This window comes from Lepidochelys kempii, chromosome 11, assembly GCF_965140285.1.
Source record: "Lepidochelys kempii isolate rLepKem1 chromosome 11, rLepKem1.hap1, whole genome shotgun sequence".
Classification (NCBI taxonomy): domain Eukaryota; kingdom Metazoa; phylum Chordata; order Testudines; family Cheloniidae; genus Lepidochelys; species Lepidochelys kempii.
This window is the reverse complement of record NC_136390.1, coordinates 10,804,708-10,821,101: the sequence shown is the minus strand read 5'-3', so window position 1 is coordinate 10,821,101 and position 16,394 is coordinate 10,804,708. Positions and strand designations below refer to the sequence as shown.

The 16,394-nt window shown below is 42.2% G+C and overlaps 1 protein-coding gene across 2 annotated transcripts in view; it reads right to left on the bottom strand.

The window, feature by feature from the left end:
* Positions 1-16,394, bottom strand: part of PDIA5 (protein disulfide isomerase family A member 5) — a 129,952-nt gene that overhangs the window by 111,427 nt on the left and 2,131 nt on the right. Inside the window, exon 2 of one of the 2 annotated variants that reach the window (XM_073305109.1) lies at positions 3,622-3,748. In XM_073305109.1, coding sequence (XP_073161210.1) covers positions 3,622-3,748 — 127 coding nt within the window. Of the gene's footprint in view, positions 1-3,621; positions 3,749-16,394 lie in introns of those variants that run through there. The other variant, XM_073305112.1, reaches the window with a different exon arrangement.

Sequence of the window (16,394 nt, the reverse complement as noted above, 5' to 3'; positions counted from 1 at the left end):
ATCTAAGTAACAGGGACCACCTTCTCTGTATACCAGCTCCACGGTCCCCAGCATTGCTCCATGTCTCTGCAGCATGGGCTCAATGAAGCTATGCTGTCAGGGACTCCTCCCACTGGAACTAGTACTAAGGAAACTATCCTAGTCCCCGAACACTGATCCCCATGTGACTGGCATTTGCTCCAAACAGTACAGAATGCAATATACCTAGGCTTGGCCAAATTAGATTTTTTTTAATATAATTTCAAGGGATAATACCAATGTTTATTTTAAAGCATTTTTTCAACTTTTTATGGCTTTACTTGCTATCTGGTCACCCTACCAATGAGGGAGGAGAGGAGAGCTTTCATACTGCATTCCCCTCTGAAGGGGGTGGGGGAGACACAGCAAAAGACAGGCCATGAAATTATGGGAGAGGGGTCAACATTACATGTCAAAATACACAAAGAAAATATCCTTTAATCAAATTTTAATAAGTTCTCAAGCAGCACTTTTCTTCCTCTGCCTACCTGTAAATTTCAACGATAATTGATGGAAATATTTTTTCATTTGTTTATAAGGTGAAATCAATCTTAACAAAACATTTACGTATAAAAACCTAATCCTTTCAAGCCTAAATATACTCAAATCACCAAATCCAGTGCCAGGAAAGCATTTCAAACTGGGAAATACTAGAAGAGAACGTGGAGGAGGTTCCCTCCACGGACTGCAACAACGGTTGGGGAAAGCATCTGTTAGCATGGAATAAGCATATACCGCAGGTGGGTGCATCCCTCATGATCAATTAGTTTTCTGCACGTACCAGGAATATTAGGTAGCGCTTGCTTGAACACCATATGATATTTTAACCCTTCTCACCAGCAATATGACCGGCAGTTGGCCAGAATCTCAACACAGATACGTGGTGCGTATCTGGAATTAGAATCGTGCCCAACGACTTTTTACAGGACAGCAGCTAAGCGAGAGATTTTTTAATTGCGTATAAGGATCACCACTCTAGGAAATGTTAATCCCCCAGACAGCTCTCAGTGCAATGCTTTACATTGTTAAATCCAGCCAATTAAATTTAAAAAAAAGAGAGCAAGAACATGACTTTTGAAGTGTGCCCATAGGGCGACATCTATTTGACAAATGTCTGTGCTGAAGTGCTGCGATTGTACTACTAAAAATGAAAGCGACCACCACTAACAATGTTAAGCCGGGAGGGTGGGGAAGCCTTTTAAAAAGCTGAACAATACAGTTGGCTCACTTTTTAACAAATTTCTTTTCAAATGGAAAAATGTTAGAAACCAGATTTATGATTTTCACTTTGAATCTGTTCCAAAGAAATTTTTGGCCAAGTCCGAGCACTTTCCCATTATACCAAACATATAAATATTTTAATAGTATTTAAGTCACATGTTGCATATGTGCCAATTTCAGCATAACCCCACCCCCACCCCACCGACCCTCAGAAATAAAGTTAATTCCCCCAAGCATCTGCACTTTAGCAAACAGGAGAATTCTATCAACAATAGTTCTTTTGGAGAAAGAACACTGGAACACCATATGAAGAGTCCAAATTCTGCTTTCAGTTGCAGGAGTGTAAATTTGGAGTAACTCCACTGAAGTCAATGGGGTTAGGTGATTTACACCAATGTAACAGAGAACAGAATTTGGGTCCATTTCACTAAGCACAGTTCAAAAGATATTAATATTAAAAAATAACATTTCCTGGCTGCTTCCTTTTCCTTACTGTACTTGCAGGGACTGGAGCGGGAGAAGCAGCAGCATTAAAGAGACTGTTTTGATCTCACTTCACAGTTAATCAGCAGTTCCCATGTGTGCTGGCTAAATGAATATCAAATCCATGACAGTAAGAGCATTTTGCATTTCCCTAAGGATCTCAAAGCACTGTTTCTTTCACCTGGCACCATAAATATACCCAGTACTTTATGACACACGGAGCCACACAGTACTGCTGTCCAAAAGAACTTGCAATCAATGTCTGATGACAGAAAGACACAGGACAAGATTTCAGTTATGGATTCAGAGGGGACATCTCTGGTGAGAAGATCAGCAGGGGAGAATTAATGGAAGACGCTGGTTTTAACTAAGAGGCACGGGAGAGACAGAGCAGGTATATACCAAGAAGTGGAAGACTGTTCCAAGGTTGGGGAGCAGCACAAAAGAAGATGCAAAGGCACAAACAGGAAAAGGAAGTAAAGCAGAAGGGTAAGGAGCAAGAGGAAATAAGATTAAAGAGGTACATAAGATTGAACGGCCTTAAAGGGGAGGATGGAGAGTTTGAATAAGATTGGTAGAAGACAGTGAAAAGATCTTATAGGGAGGACCCACAAGTGACATGGTATGAGATGAAGGAGATGGGGGAGCAACACAAGAGGCAACCATAGAAAATCCAAAGGTGTTAGTGGTACAAATGGCTGTATTTTGGTATTCTAAACATTCATTCATTCTGCCTTACAATGCATCACCCTGAGGTTGGTACTTACATATTATGGCGACAGGCACATTAGAAATACGTGTGTCTGACAGATAAGGCTGTGAGTCTGTCACAAGAGCCACGGACTCTGTAACTTTCTGGAACCTCTGTGACTTCTGCTGCGGCCTGGGGGCCACCTGAGCAGCTCAGGCAGCCCCCAGGCCAGCCACACCAACCACTGCTGGGCCAGTCTCGGGACACCGCACCCCTCCCACACCAGCAGGAGTTTGGGAACGGAAGGGGGCTCAGGGCTGAGGCAGGGGGTTGGGTGTGGGGTGCGGGAGAGGGTGAGGGCACTGGGCGGTGCTTACCTTCCCCGACTCCTAGGCGTGGCCAGGCAGCTCTCTGAGCTGCCTCCACTTACAGGCACCTCCTCCACAGCTCCTACTGGCTGCAGTTCCCGGCCAATGGGTGCTGCGGAGCAGGCGCTCGGGGCGGGGGCAGCATGCGGAGTCCCCCTGGCTGCGCCTCCGAGTCCGCCTAGGTAGGGGCCGCAGGAACACGCCGGCCACTTCCAGGAGCTGTGTGGAGCCAGGTAGGGAGCCTGCCAGCCTCCCCGCCCCTTCCCCCAGCAGCAGCAGCGGGGGTCCTAGGCCGCACGCCGCCACCCACCCCCAGAGCACCCGTACCGCCTCTGGGCCGCCCCCTGCCCCAGAGCACCCAAGTTTCAGTCAGGTGTGCAGTACAAGTAATGGACAGGTCACAGGCCGTGAATTTTTGTTTACTGCCCGTGACCCTTCCATGACTTTTACTAAAAATACCCGTGACTAAAACATAGCCTTACTGATAGATATTATAGTGACCATTTTTGCCAGTTGGTAAACAAAGCCATAGAGAAATGAAGTGTCCTATCCAAGGTCACAGAGGGAGTAAGCAACAGAGCTGGGAACAGAACCTAGGAGTCCTGATTCCCAGGCCCTTGCTCTAACTACTAAATTACAACTGTGCATTACTGCTATTACATATGGAGCACCAAGAGCTTGCTCATCACTGTACAGGAAAATAAGACGACACTGGCCAACATTTTAAAAAATGGGGGCCAAACATGGGAGTCTGCATTTAGGCACTTAAATAAGCACCATGGGGCTCACAAATTAGTTCATCAGGTACAAAGAACAGTCAAAAGCAAAAGGAGAACTCACCAGATTTGGAATAGAGCACTAATACGTTATTCCGTGTCCTGAGGAGCTTCTTGAAATCCTTGTGGTCACTAATTTTTTCTATGAGTGGAGACACCTTCACCGAAAACAGACAGGCTGGCAGGACTGCCTAAGGATGTAATAATTTAGAAATATAAGTGACAACTTCCCTGCTTGCATGAAAAACAAATGCAGAAGGGCACTTCCAAAAACCAACCACTTTTTTGGCATTTCAAACTGTTCCAACCTCAGATAACTTAGTGCTTGATGCAAAGTTGCACAACAATTTGATAAACAAAAAAAACCAACCCATTCCATCAAAACTGGAACTATGCAATGTTAAGCATTTCCACAAAGAAATCCCTAACTGGCAAGTATTGGATAAATATTTCCCACCACCACCAGGACACTTATTTAGGAGGTGTGCAAGCATGCCCATTAAAATCTGCTCAAGTAAGTTCATTCTTATTTTATTTATCCAATGTTATAATAAATAATAATAGAGCACTTATAAAGCATTCTTGCAGGTAGATCCCAAAATGCTTTGCAAAGGGGACAAATATTGTCTCTGGTTTTTACAAGTAGGGGAAGTGAGGTTAAGGGACTTGCCCAAGGTGACAGTCAGTGATAAAGCCAAGAGTAGAATCCAAGAGTGAAATCATGCCCCTAAAATAATCAATGGCAAAAGTCTCACTGACTTCATGGGGGCCAAGAATTCACCCCACATCTACCAACTCCCAGGCCCAGATCTTAGAGAGCCTCTTGAACTGAGACTCTGGAGATTTGCTCACACACAGCCTCTGTGACCCTGGGCCAGCCACTTCATCTCACTGCTCCGGGTAGGTCTACAGTGCAATTAAAAACCCGCAGCTGGCCCAGGCTCATGGGGCTTGACTAAGGGGCTGCTCAATAATGGCGTAGCTGTTCAGGCTGAGGATGGAACCTGCGAGGTGGAAGGGTCCCAGAGCTTGGGCTGCAGCCAGAGCCTGAAAGTCTACACTGCAATTAAGCAGACCCTTAGCTCAAGCCCTTCAAGCCTGAGTCACTTGGCATGAGCCAGCCGCAGGTATTTAATTGCAGTGTAGACATATCCTCAGTTCCCCCATCAATACAGTGGGGATAATATTTTTGTCACACCATTTGTCTTATTAGCCTCTTAGCCTATGTATGTAAACAGCTTAGCACAACAGGGCCATAGCCTCAGTTGGGGTCTCTACTACTAGTTTGCATTACCATAGCCTCCGGTAATATAATCATCCGATCTATTGGACCATTTTGCCTCATTTCCGCACTCTAATGCATTCATACTAATCAAAAGATTATAGGAAGCCTCGCTGGAAAAAATCTCTAGTTTACTTTCACCCTACAGGAAAACCTTAATACTCATATGCTTAGCTAAAAGCTTTAGTTTATTTGCCTAAGAAAAATGAGAGGTTCAGCATTTCCCTAATTACAGTACTAATAGTTAAGTGTCTCGTTCCAAGAGAGCTGTAAAACCTGCGGCCAGAGAGCATATGAAAAAGGAAGAGCCAGTTCTTTTTGCATCCTGACTGCTACAGACCTGTGTTCAAAAGCAAGGCACTACGCCAACCAAGTCAGAGCTCTCTGCTCCAGGCACTAAATTTGCAACGAGATGCAAAATTATTTACAAGCAAGCAGCTTGTCATCATGGCCAAAAAACAAAACCCAAAATCCATAAAAGCAATGTTATTTGGCAACAGACATTTCCGAAGAAAAGATATTTAAAATTCCTGAGTGCACAGAATATTTTCAGGAACCTCTGCAATTGACAGGTTAGATAGAAATTGCTGTAGTCCTGGGAATGAAATCCTGTAATATATTGTTTGGGACCCTAAAGTTACAGAAACCTATATTGACACTTACTCTATAGTTGTAAAAGGTCATGTACACCTATAAAAGAACAAGTTATCCCACTCCACATGTAACCTCCAAACACAGTATGATTTTTCGTCTCGCTCTAGTGGTTAGATGACATATAGAAATTTAAAAGTCCACTACCACCTCCAAAATAAAACAGGCTTGCTCCTTTAGCTCAAGCAATAGAGGCTCTTGCTTTTAGATCTAGCGGTCCACAATTCAATCCCTGCAGTCAATGGTGTTGATACAAGTATACTGCTTGAGCTAAACAAATACATGTTCTAGCTACTAGAGGGGGACAGAGCGGCACGGTGTTAATGGGGTTACACATACTGAAATTCAGCTTCATGCAATTCCACAAAAGTCAATGAATGGGATGAATTTAACACATGGACTGAAAAGGGTCTGTTTACACAATCTGTATAATTATTTTTCTTTAAAAAGGGGCGGGGGAGAAGAGGGATGACTGAAGTTCTCACAACTTTATACCAGAACTAGTAAGAGGTTTTTCAAAAATCTGCTCAGGTTAGGGATTGCCAAATGTGTCTAGCATGCAAGAAAGAGGCTGAAACGATGCACTTTTTATTTGTCTAGAAAACCAAAAATCAATAAGACTACACTACGGAATCATTGCCTGAGAAAATCTGAGTTTAAAACTCAAAGTCATTTCCAAAATGTCACTAACACCAGGCTGCATCATAAACTGGTAAACTTTATTTAAAAGCACTTGTATAGATTTACTGATAGTTTGGAAGCAAACTTATCATGTCTTTTCCAGACAGAAAAGCTGTGCAACCAACTTCAGTGAATTTTTATGGCAGAGTTATACACCCGTTGAAAAAACTGATTCAGGAAACAATGACTAACGACAGCCGTGTACGTGTTGTCACCAACACAGAATTTGTTGTGCTGGTGTAACTGTAGCGTCCTTAAAGGGGAAGCCCCTTGCATTGCACATATCCATTGCTACTTAGCATGATTTGCTCTGCAGCTATCAATGTGTGTTATTCATTTGTCGTTCTACCACACCAATCACTGAGATACTCAAGTGCCCGTCCATCTGAGATTATAAATCCACTGGGGCAGGTGCCAGGTACTGCAGCATGCCAAGTACACTGATCGCCCCCACCAAATAAATCATGGTCATCTTCTCAGAATTAAGATACACGTTGCAGCCTGTTGCAGCCACAAGAAACCAAGGTTCAGTCTGAAAGTACTGAGTTATACATGAATTTAGCAATTGCCTATCAGTCTAAGGCTGTGCCTCAATATTGGTAGGTTACAGCTGGTGTCTACAAGCTCATCACCCTGTGGTAAGAGTTTTAGGGACATGGCATTTGCAAATTGATAAGAACTCATCAGGTTTGTGTTCTCTGAATCTCTCCAGTTTAAATTAATGAATTAAGACCATCCTCAGACATAAGAAAAACGTCTAGTGTAGACAAGGCCCTCAAGACCCTTCACCTCACCGTCAACCGAGCAGCAACAACAGTGGTACTAATGCAGACACAGTGCTGCTGGCACTGGCCTGGGTTTCAACTATCAGCTCAACTAGCTCTGCTCCAGGCATGGTTCAGTCCACATGAGAGTTAAAACATTAGCAGCTGGTCTGGAGATGTACCAGCAGGCAATTAAGAAACAAGGCTGATGGTTGTCAAGAGAGCTTTAGGGAGTTAAGTGCCCAACTCCCACTGAAACTGGTGCAATAAGAACTGGTCACCTATCTCCCTGAAGTTCATTTGAAAATCCACAGCGAAGAAGTCGAGTGCAGAGAAGGCTGACTTGCAAATCCACTGCTACCTTATCTGGATGGGAGATGGGATTCAGGGATAGACTCACACCAGACTTTTTGTCCAAGTCTTTGTAGAAGGGGTTAAAAGCCAGCCAGCACTGTATTAAATACCTTAGTCATTGTTCAAATCCAGGGCACAGAAGCGGATGAGCTCATACTAAAAAGAAGGGGCCAGGAAAGATGACAGACTCCCGCAAGCAGGAAGTCTGACTTTACTTGTCTCAGGAAGCACTATGCACGTGCATGGAGTGCTATAAATAAGAACTCAAATGAAGCCAACCTGCCATTTGATCAAGGAAACCTAAAAATTCAAAACTATTCATGAAAAGCCCAGCAAGACTGACAGCTTCATGTGGGAATGGACTTCTGGAATCCTTGAGAGTAGAGAGAATATTAAAGCAGCATGCTCACTGTTTAAGAAGTGCCTTCTCTCTAAAGATATCAGGAAAAAGTGGGGTCAAGCCAACAATTTTCTAAGATCACAAGCTCTCTGGCCAGGGATTGTCTTTTTGTTCTGTGCTGTACAGAGCTTAGCAAAAAAGAGTTGGGCTCTTAGGCTCTATGATAATGCAGACAACAGCTGTGGCTCTGTGCACATCAGCAGCAGGAAAATTTGGTGGAGGCCTTCAAGGAAAGGCACTATGACATGAAGATGTCTCAGGACCCCACCTGCCTTTAGGATTTTGAGTGGGGAAGCGCCCTGAGGTGGCAGATCTTAGTTCCACTCTGTTTAACCCACGCCCTGTCTCCAGGATCTGGATTTATTTCTATAAATACTGGCATTCTACCTAGATTTTTACACTGCCCTCATCAGAATAGTATCTGAGCTAGATCGTGTAAAAAGTCCTGTAATTGCTTACAGTACTCTGAACAATTTGAGAGTGTTAAGATACGTGTTGTTCCTATTTGAATACCGGAAGTTACAAGATTATGAGATTCAGCTGCAGTGTTTTACTCTCTACCTGACCATCACACCAAGATATATATTTAAGTCTTTCCACTCAGCTTACAGGGCTTATTAGAAGAATCAGCTGTTAAACAGTAAGTTTGTCTCAACCTACTGCCCCACTATAATAAGAGTTGCTCCTCAAGTGACAATTGGGTTTTCAGGAACTCCTAAAAATCCACTGTCACTGGCCCCAGGGGCGGGTATGTAAGAAATTGTCTGTAAGTCACCTTCAGGACAAGTGAACTTTTGAAGAACATTGTTATTCCTTAAATCATGTTATCTCCAAAGCATCGGCAATTCAAAGAGAGGTAAGAGTGTATTCAAGCTCGTATAAGGCTACTAAGCTGGTTTTGCAACAACAAAAGATAATGCTATTTAAACAACTCTCAGAATGCTTTTTTTCTTATTTAAACCCGGTTATCCATATTGAGTATGACTCAAAAAAATGTAGCACTATGACTGGGTACGTGGTTTAACTTATACAACTAACCCCACAACAGCTCACAAAAGCATCAGGGCATTTCACACAATTACACTGAACACACAGTGATCTTCAAACTTGGAAGTCAACTTTTGTGTTAAACAATGCAAATGAACGAGGCACATTTACTACCCAACAGTGGAACACAGCTTTGCTTCATATGATGCATCAAAGTTAAACAAAAAACGAACACTGTCAAAGAGTTACCATTGTTAGGAGAAAACTCTCCTAAATTTGTAATAACGTAGGCCCTGACTTCCAGTATTAGGAGCATGAAAGTCTATGCATGCATTTGCACACGTTTAACTTATGTATTTATAACTAAGACCTTGTTTTAGTCACAGGTACTTTTAGTAAAAGTCATGGACAGGGGAAGTAAACAAAAATTCACGGCCCACGACCAGTCCCTGACTTATTCTATATATCCCTGACTAAATCTTGCGGGGGGGGGGGGGGGCACGCACACTGCCTGGGACCCCCACTTGTGCTGGGGGGATCCGGGGGGCGGCGGGCAGCCCAGGACTCCTGCTGGTGCTAGGGTGGGGGGGGCAGTTGGTGGGGCTGGCAGACTCCCTACCTGGCTCTGCACCTCCAGGGAAGTGGTGACATCACCCACCCGCAGCTCCTAGGCAGAGGCATGGCCAGGCAGCTCTGTGCACTGCCTCTACCCCAAACACCAGCTCTGCAGCTCCCATTGGCCAATGGGAGCCAATGGGAGCTGCGGGGGCGGTGCCTCTATAGAGCCCTCACCCTGTCCCGTGCCCCAACCCCCAGCCCTGACCCCCCTCCACCACCCAAACTCTTGCTGCTGCTGCTGGCGGAGGGGGGGGGGGGGGGGTTTGCGCCCAGTGGCCTAAGACTGTCCCAGCAGTGGCCGGTGCAGCTGGCCCTCAGGCAGTCCCTGGGCCAGCCACCAGCCACTGCAGAAATCACAGAGGTCCCGGAAAGTCATGCAATCTGTGACTTCCGTGACCTCTGTGACAAACTCGCAGCCTTATTCATAACCAAACGTATCTGTGTGACTTAGATATTTGCACAGACACATAGCCAAAATGGCACCTAACTGGCCAAGTGTGTGTACAAATATCTGATTTCTACTTGCACAATGGGTATTTGCATGCATAAAACAGATGTGTGCTATTGCATACACCTACCTTTGAAAGTCTCACCCGCGGCAATATGTATTTTTTGGGACCATGAAAGCAATTTTGGTTCTAATACAAGTACCAGGAGGTCCTAGTGTCCTGCCATGAAATCATGGTCTTCCTGTATGTAATGACTTCTCCAGACTCCCCTAACTCAACTGATGACAACACCAACTCTCCTGCAACTCATCTTTGACAGGGACTCCCCATCTTAGCACAGGTTTCAGAGTAACAGCTGTGTTAGTCTGTATTCACAAAAAGAAAAGGAGTACTTGTGGCACCTTAGAGACTAACCAATTTATTTGAGCATGAGCTTTCGTGAGCTACAGCTCACTTCATCGGATGCATACCGTGGAAACTGCAGAAGACATTATATACACGGAGGGTAAGAAAACCTGGATTTGTGCTGGAAATGGCCCAACTTGATGATCACTTTAGATAAGCTATTACCAGCAGGACAGTGGGGTGGGAGGAGGTATTATTTCATGGTCTCTGTGTGTATGTAAAGTCTGCTGCAGTTTCCACGGTATGCATCCGATGAAGTGAGCTGTAGCTCACGAAAGCTCATGCTCAAATAAATTGGTTAGTCTCTAAGGTGCCACAAGTACTCCTTTTCATCTTAGCACAGTCACCCTCTCAAGTGTCCTCATTTTGGCACACCAGCAGTTAGTCACTGTAAATAAGAATATTAAATCATCCTGTGTATGAAATAGGCTTTGCCTGACAAGAAATCCATTTTACATAATTCTCCTAATCAGTGTTTAGAAGGACATCAAGTCTCCCTTGAAATTCCACCACAGTTATGGAGATTATAGACTTTAAATAAGTTATCTGATTTCTTTACAAGAGAAGCAACACAAATTAAAGGCAGGACAACCCAAAAGAGGTCTTTCACTTGCCAGGGTGACATGGGAAAGAGCAGGTAATCCTTCTAGCCAGACTGGCTTTGTCCAGCCTTTTCATACCAATTCCTATAGCAAATCCCATGGCAGTGCTTTATGCTGTATTTGCAACTTTGTTTAAAAATTAGTTCTCTTGGATCTTCCACAACTTTTAAATAGTCACATACTGCCAACACTGAAAAGGATTTCCCCCCTCCGTCTAGACAAATTGAAATATTCGCCCATGACTATTGTTTTCCCTCCTCTCATACACGTTTTTAATTTTATTTTTCTTAAATGCAATTGCTGGCAGACTTGGAATAAGCTGTGCCAGGTGCATGTATGAAGGTATTATAATCATGAATCAGAGACATCTTTTACAACAGGATTTAACAGAAACCACAGCATGGAGTAAGCTACTGTAACGTACACTATACTATTATACATTTTTTTATAATAATCAGCAAAAGCTATCTATTAAAAATTCACAAAAACATCTAAAATTAATTTTCCTGGTCTTTTTTTTATATCTGTGTGATGTCCCAACAACTTACGTAGACCTACGTTTTCAAGCGTCACTAGTGATTTTAGGTGTCCAATGAGAAACACCTCAAAGAGAGCTGATTTTCAGATAGCAGGCAGGCAGCACTATCCGAACACTAGGTCCCTTTAGATTGTCTCATGTTGGGCACATCAAAACTTGCATCATCCATATTAAGTAGTCACTCTGGAAAATGTATACCCCTTTGTTTAAGAGAAAAAACAATTGTTAATAGGCTTTTTATCTTTGTAGCTCATCATGTAAACTGCTTTTGACCTTGTGCAATAATTGCTTTCTTTCCACCCACACACACCCCTTTTCGTTACCACTATCTACATTCAGGATGGCGCTACCTTGATCACTGAGCCATTTGTAACAAATGTCTTGTGAGACAGAAGGTGATAAGTCGGACAGTCCCCCATTTTTGTTTATTATTAATATCTAAAATAGTTGAAGAAACATTTTAATCAAATCAGATCATAAAGAATGGGGTTCCCCTCTGTTACATGAAGGTATTTAGAACTCTGAATTCTGAATGCTTCAAGAAAACTGCTGAGTTCTTCATATTCGCAACAAAGAAAGGAAAACATTTTGGCCTCAGATTTTAGTGGTCATAAGTAAATCTCCAGTTTATTAATGTGCAAAATAAAAATATAAACAGCATCTATGGTACCCATCGGGCCAGTAACATGACCTTTTCTTAACCACTGTGGTACTGACAATGTACATAAAAAAAGGAAGAAGTCTCAACTAATGTGGAATTAGGATTGCAAATCCCATCTGACTTTTCTACTTGTTTCTGTTCATTTTTCTTGAGAAGTACAAGCCATGGCACTTTACTGATCCAAATTATAAAGAGAATAATTAATCCTTACCTCTAGCCTTTTAAGGAACAACGCACAGATAAAAAGCACTGATGCATTTTCAGTTATGATGCATAGTAACAAAAAGGACAAACGTAATTTCTTCCTTCATCGAACAGAAGAGGTGACACAGGGATAACATCATGGTATTTATGTTTTACTCTAAAGTTAGGGTACATCTACACTGCAATCAGAGGTGTGACTGCAGCACGGGTTACCATTCCCATGTTACCTCTGCTAAAAATAGCAGTGAAGATACAGCAGCGCAGGTTTTAGGGTAGACTGTACAAGGCTGTCAGGGACCCCGGGTACCTATTGCAGTGCTAGCCCAGGCCGCGGTATTTTCACTGCTAGATTAGGTATGCCTACCTATGCTGCAGTCACACCTCAAATGGCAGTGTAGACATACCCTTAAAATAAGGAACACTATAAACTGCATTAAAGGTAACATGGGATTTGCAGAATTCACCATTCTAAGTCAAGAGGATAGTGAAAAATACCATGGTGATGTGAAAATTTGACTAGCGCCTACTGTTCTGCACAGTACTTAAACTACAGGCATAATATATAGTTTGTCCTAACAGTTGTTTCAAGCTCTGTGTAACCCATTAATTATACTGCATATCACTGGTTTTAAAATGCTTAGTGAAGGAAAACCTGCACAACTATTTACTAATTAACAAATGACTGTAATACTGACAATTACCGATGCTGACAAAGAATTTTCTCCTTGTTATGAGTGTAAAGTTCAATTTCTCATCAAGTCCAGCATTGGTGCAACATTTTATTAACATTCTGTTTAATATTTGTCCCAGATATCAATTTATGAATGAACACATTTGTGTAATTTCAAAAATTAAGGGCATGAGAAAAAGAGTGTGTGACATATTATCCCTTGCTAGACAGTAGTTTTGAGGAAGTGTAAAGAGATACACTATCATTTATTCGATATGTGAGACCACCAAAGAAAGAAATCGCACCCCACTTCGGGGGATGAACTCTAATAATACTTGGCACTTACAAAATGCTTTACATTGTCAAAGCATTAGACAAAACATTACCTGCTCAATCCTCATAACACTCCTGCCATGTTGATAAGGAGTATTATCTTAATTTAACAGCGGGAGTAACATTCACAGAGAGGTTAAGTGATTTGACTATGGCCAGAGGGAGGCAGTGTCACAGCCACGATGAGAACTCAGAAATACATAGATCATGAGGGCACAATCACACTATGCTGCATCTTTAAATAAAAGAAATCTCTTACCTATCCAGAGCAGGTATTAAAGTCATATCAACGTAATCAAAGATAGCACATTGCATTAAAACTGCCAAAATTGAGATGAGCTCTGTCATCTTTGTTCTGCAGGTGCACATATCACACTGTCCCTCCGTTCACATTACCAGTTCTGCTCCCATTAGCTACCAGGATATTGAAATTTACAGCTCCATACTAGTTTCAGTGGCCTGTTGTGTCATAATATTGTAGCTGACTGCCAGAGTCCTTACAAGCCTAGCCCTATCCCAAAAAAGCATAAGCAAAAAAGAAACAAAAAATCTTGCAACTGAGAATAACTCATATACTGAGTTTTTCATCCGTAGCCCTCAAACCACTCGATAAAAGGAACTCAATATCATTACGCCCCATTTTACAGATGGAGAAACTGAGTCACAGAGAAAAAAAAGGACTGGCCAGCAGCAGTGCCAGGAACAGAAAGGGTCTCCCGAGTCCCAGTCTAATCCTCCAATCACAAGACATTTGCTAATTACCCCAATTCAATCACTTGCTTTTACTTCTTCCCATCCATCATCTATAGGTCATATATGTAAACCATAAGCTCCTCTGGACAGGACTTTGTAAAGTTGAGTGCTCACATTTGACGCTACAGGTGAAAACCTGGCCTCACTGAAGTCAGTGGGAGTTTTCCCATTGACTTCAATGGAAACAGGATCTCACCCTATATCAGTATTATCAAGTGTACGCCTGTGAACCAAAACCAATTCAGGAGTCGAGGTTTGGTTCTGGAGCGATAGATATCTGAGATTTTACCCAGGGGATAGCTTTTTTAAATAAACATTTTGAGGTGAGGCAAGGACAAAATGGACACATACATATATCTGTATTTATAAGGGGGTCTGAAATGGAGGACTTGGCAGTCTGCAGTGTCCCTCTGACACACACGAGTACTTGCCACACCAACTCAGACACTGTAGTCTACTCTGATAAACTCAGAAATGGTCTGGGAACCAGGAGCCCCTGAATTCTAATCCTGACCCCCTCACCTATGTGTAGAATGTCTTCAGGAAAGTGAAACTGACTGAGCTCAGTTTCCCTATCAGTAAAATGGTGTCAACAGTATTCAGTCACCTACCTCCAAAGGATGTTGTGAGGGTTAGCCAATGTTTGCAAAGCACTCCAGAGATGTGGAATGCTACAGAAGCAGTAATTATCCTGCCTCTGGCAATGGTATACCTTATGTACCACAAGAAGGTGCACTTTCCACCTTATTAGTTGTGCAATATTGTGCACTGAAGGAAGATGCCTTCCTGACTCCTACAATCACCAGTTTTTGCCCTGAAGTACAAGGTTTAATCAGGTTTCAGAGTAACAGCTGTGTTAGTCTGTATTCGCAAAAAGAAAAGGAGTACTTGTGGCACCTTAGAGACTAACCAATTTATCTGAGCATGAGAACCACTTGATATACTGAAAAGGGAAGCATCTTATAAAGGTATATATACCACAGCACTATGTGGTTGCACACAACTTGATCATTATATTACTTGGATATCCGTAAGGAAGACTTTACTGCAATCTGTGTTATTTGTAACTTTCCTGATAGAATTCATTGTATTAAGAATAATCGTTTGCTTTTTAGTGCTTTTCTTTAGAGGACCATAAAGTGCTTTACAAAGGTACGTAAACCATCTCCATTTTACAGATGGGGAACCTGAGCCAGAAAGAGGTTAAAATCTAGATTTTCAAAAGTAGCCTCTAATTTGAGGCACCCAGCTCAGAATTTTAGAAATGCCGAGCACCCCACAATGCCAGCTGACAACAAAGAGAGCTGCAGGTGCTCAGCAATTCTGGAAAAATCTCAGTAGTCCACACCCAAAAATTGAGGTTACTTACAAAAATCAGGACCTTCATTACCAGTTCAAGGTAACAGAGCAAGTCAGGGCTGGAAATGGTCTCCTGATTCCTTATCTTCTGCTCTAACTACTAGTTAACACTACCTTCACTAAAATCAAGACTAAGACCCTGACCCTACAAAGTCTCATGCATATGTTTAACTTTATGATAAATCAGTGAGTGCATAAAGTTAATCACAGACTTAGCCTGTGGTCTTGATACAGCAAAATTTATTTTTGTTTAATCTTGAAGTAAAATTTCAAGAGAACACCTTCAAATTCAAGATAAAGAAAATTAGAAGAAAATTTAAAAATTGTACACACTGATGGGTAAAGCATCAGTATAATCAACAGCTCAATTAAGACATCTACTCAAAGTGCTGGGGTAAATTAAGAAGGAGAGTGAGAATAATGTGGAAAAATTATAATGGCACCATGTAATTTCACTTAGAATACCACATTCACTTTTGCTCATCTGATCTCAAAAAGGACATGACTGTAATAAAAAAGATCCAGAGAAAGGCAACAAGAATTTTAGAGTCAGAGAGTTCTATACAAAGAGAGATTTAAAAGATTTAAGATTATTTTGTCTGGAAAAGAGAAGAGGAATTATGGCAGAGGTCTACATATAGAAAGGGAATGGTATAATGATCTCCAGTCCGATAAGATGAGAAAAAAGGGGAAATAAATAAAAATTCTTGCATCTATTTTTAAAGACCTAGGATCAAACTCATCACTGGTGTAACTCCACTGGCATAATCTCGGTCCAAATTGTATAATCAACCTGGGACTTTCACTACCACAGTTACTATTGAGACAAACTTCACACACTAAAGAGGAGTCTGGTACAAAACCTTGAATCAAGACATCTTCAAATTTTAGGAAGATTTTGGCTCCACGGTTCAGCTTCACTTCAATTAAACGCTTACATAGCTATAAATGCTAGTGACCTCTGTGCTTCAGGTACATGCAATCAGCTGTGCAGAACGTGTAGTTCTTTTCCATCATCCTTTGAACCAACGGCTATCCAGGCCACCGTCAGAGGCAAGAGATTAGTCTAGATGGGCCAATAGTTCTGTCCTAGAACGGCAATTCCAATATTATGTTTTAATTTCCA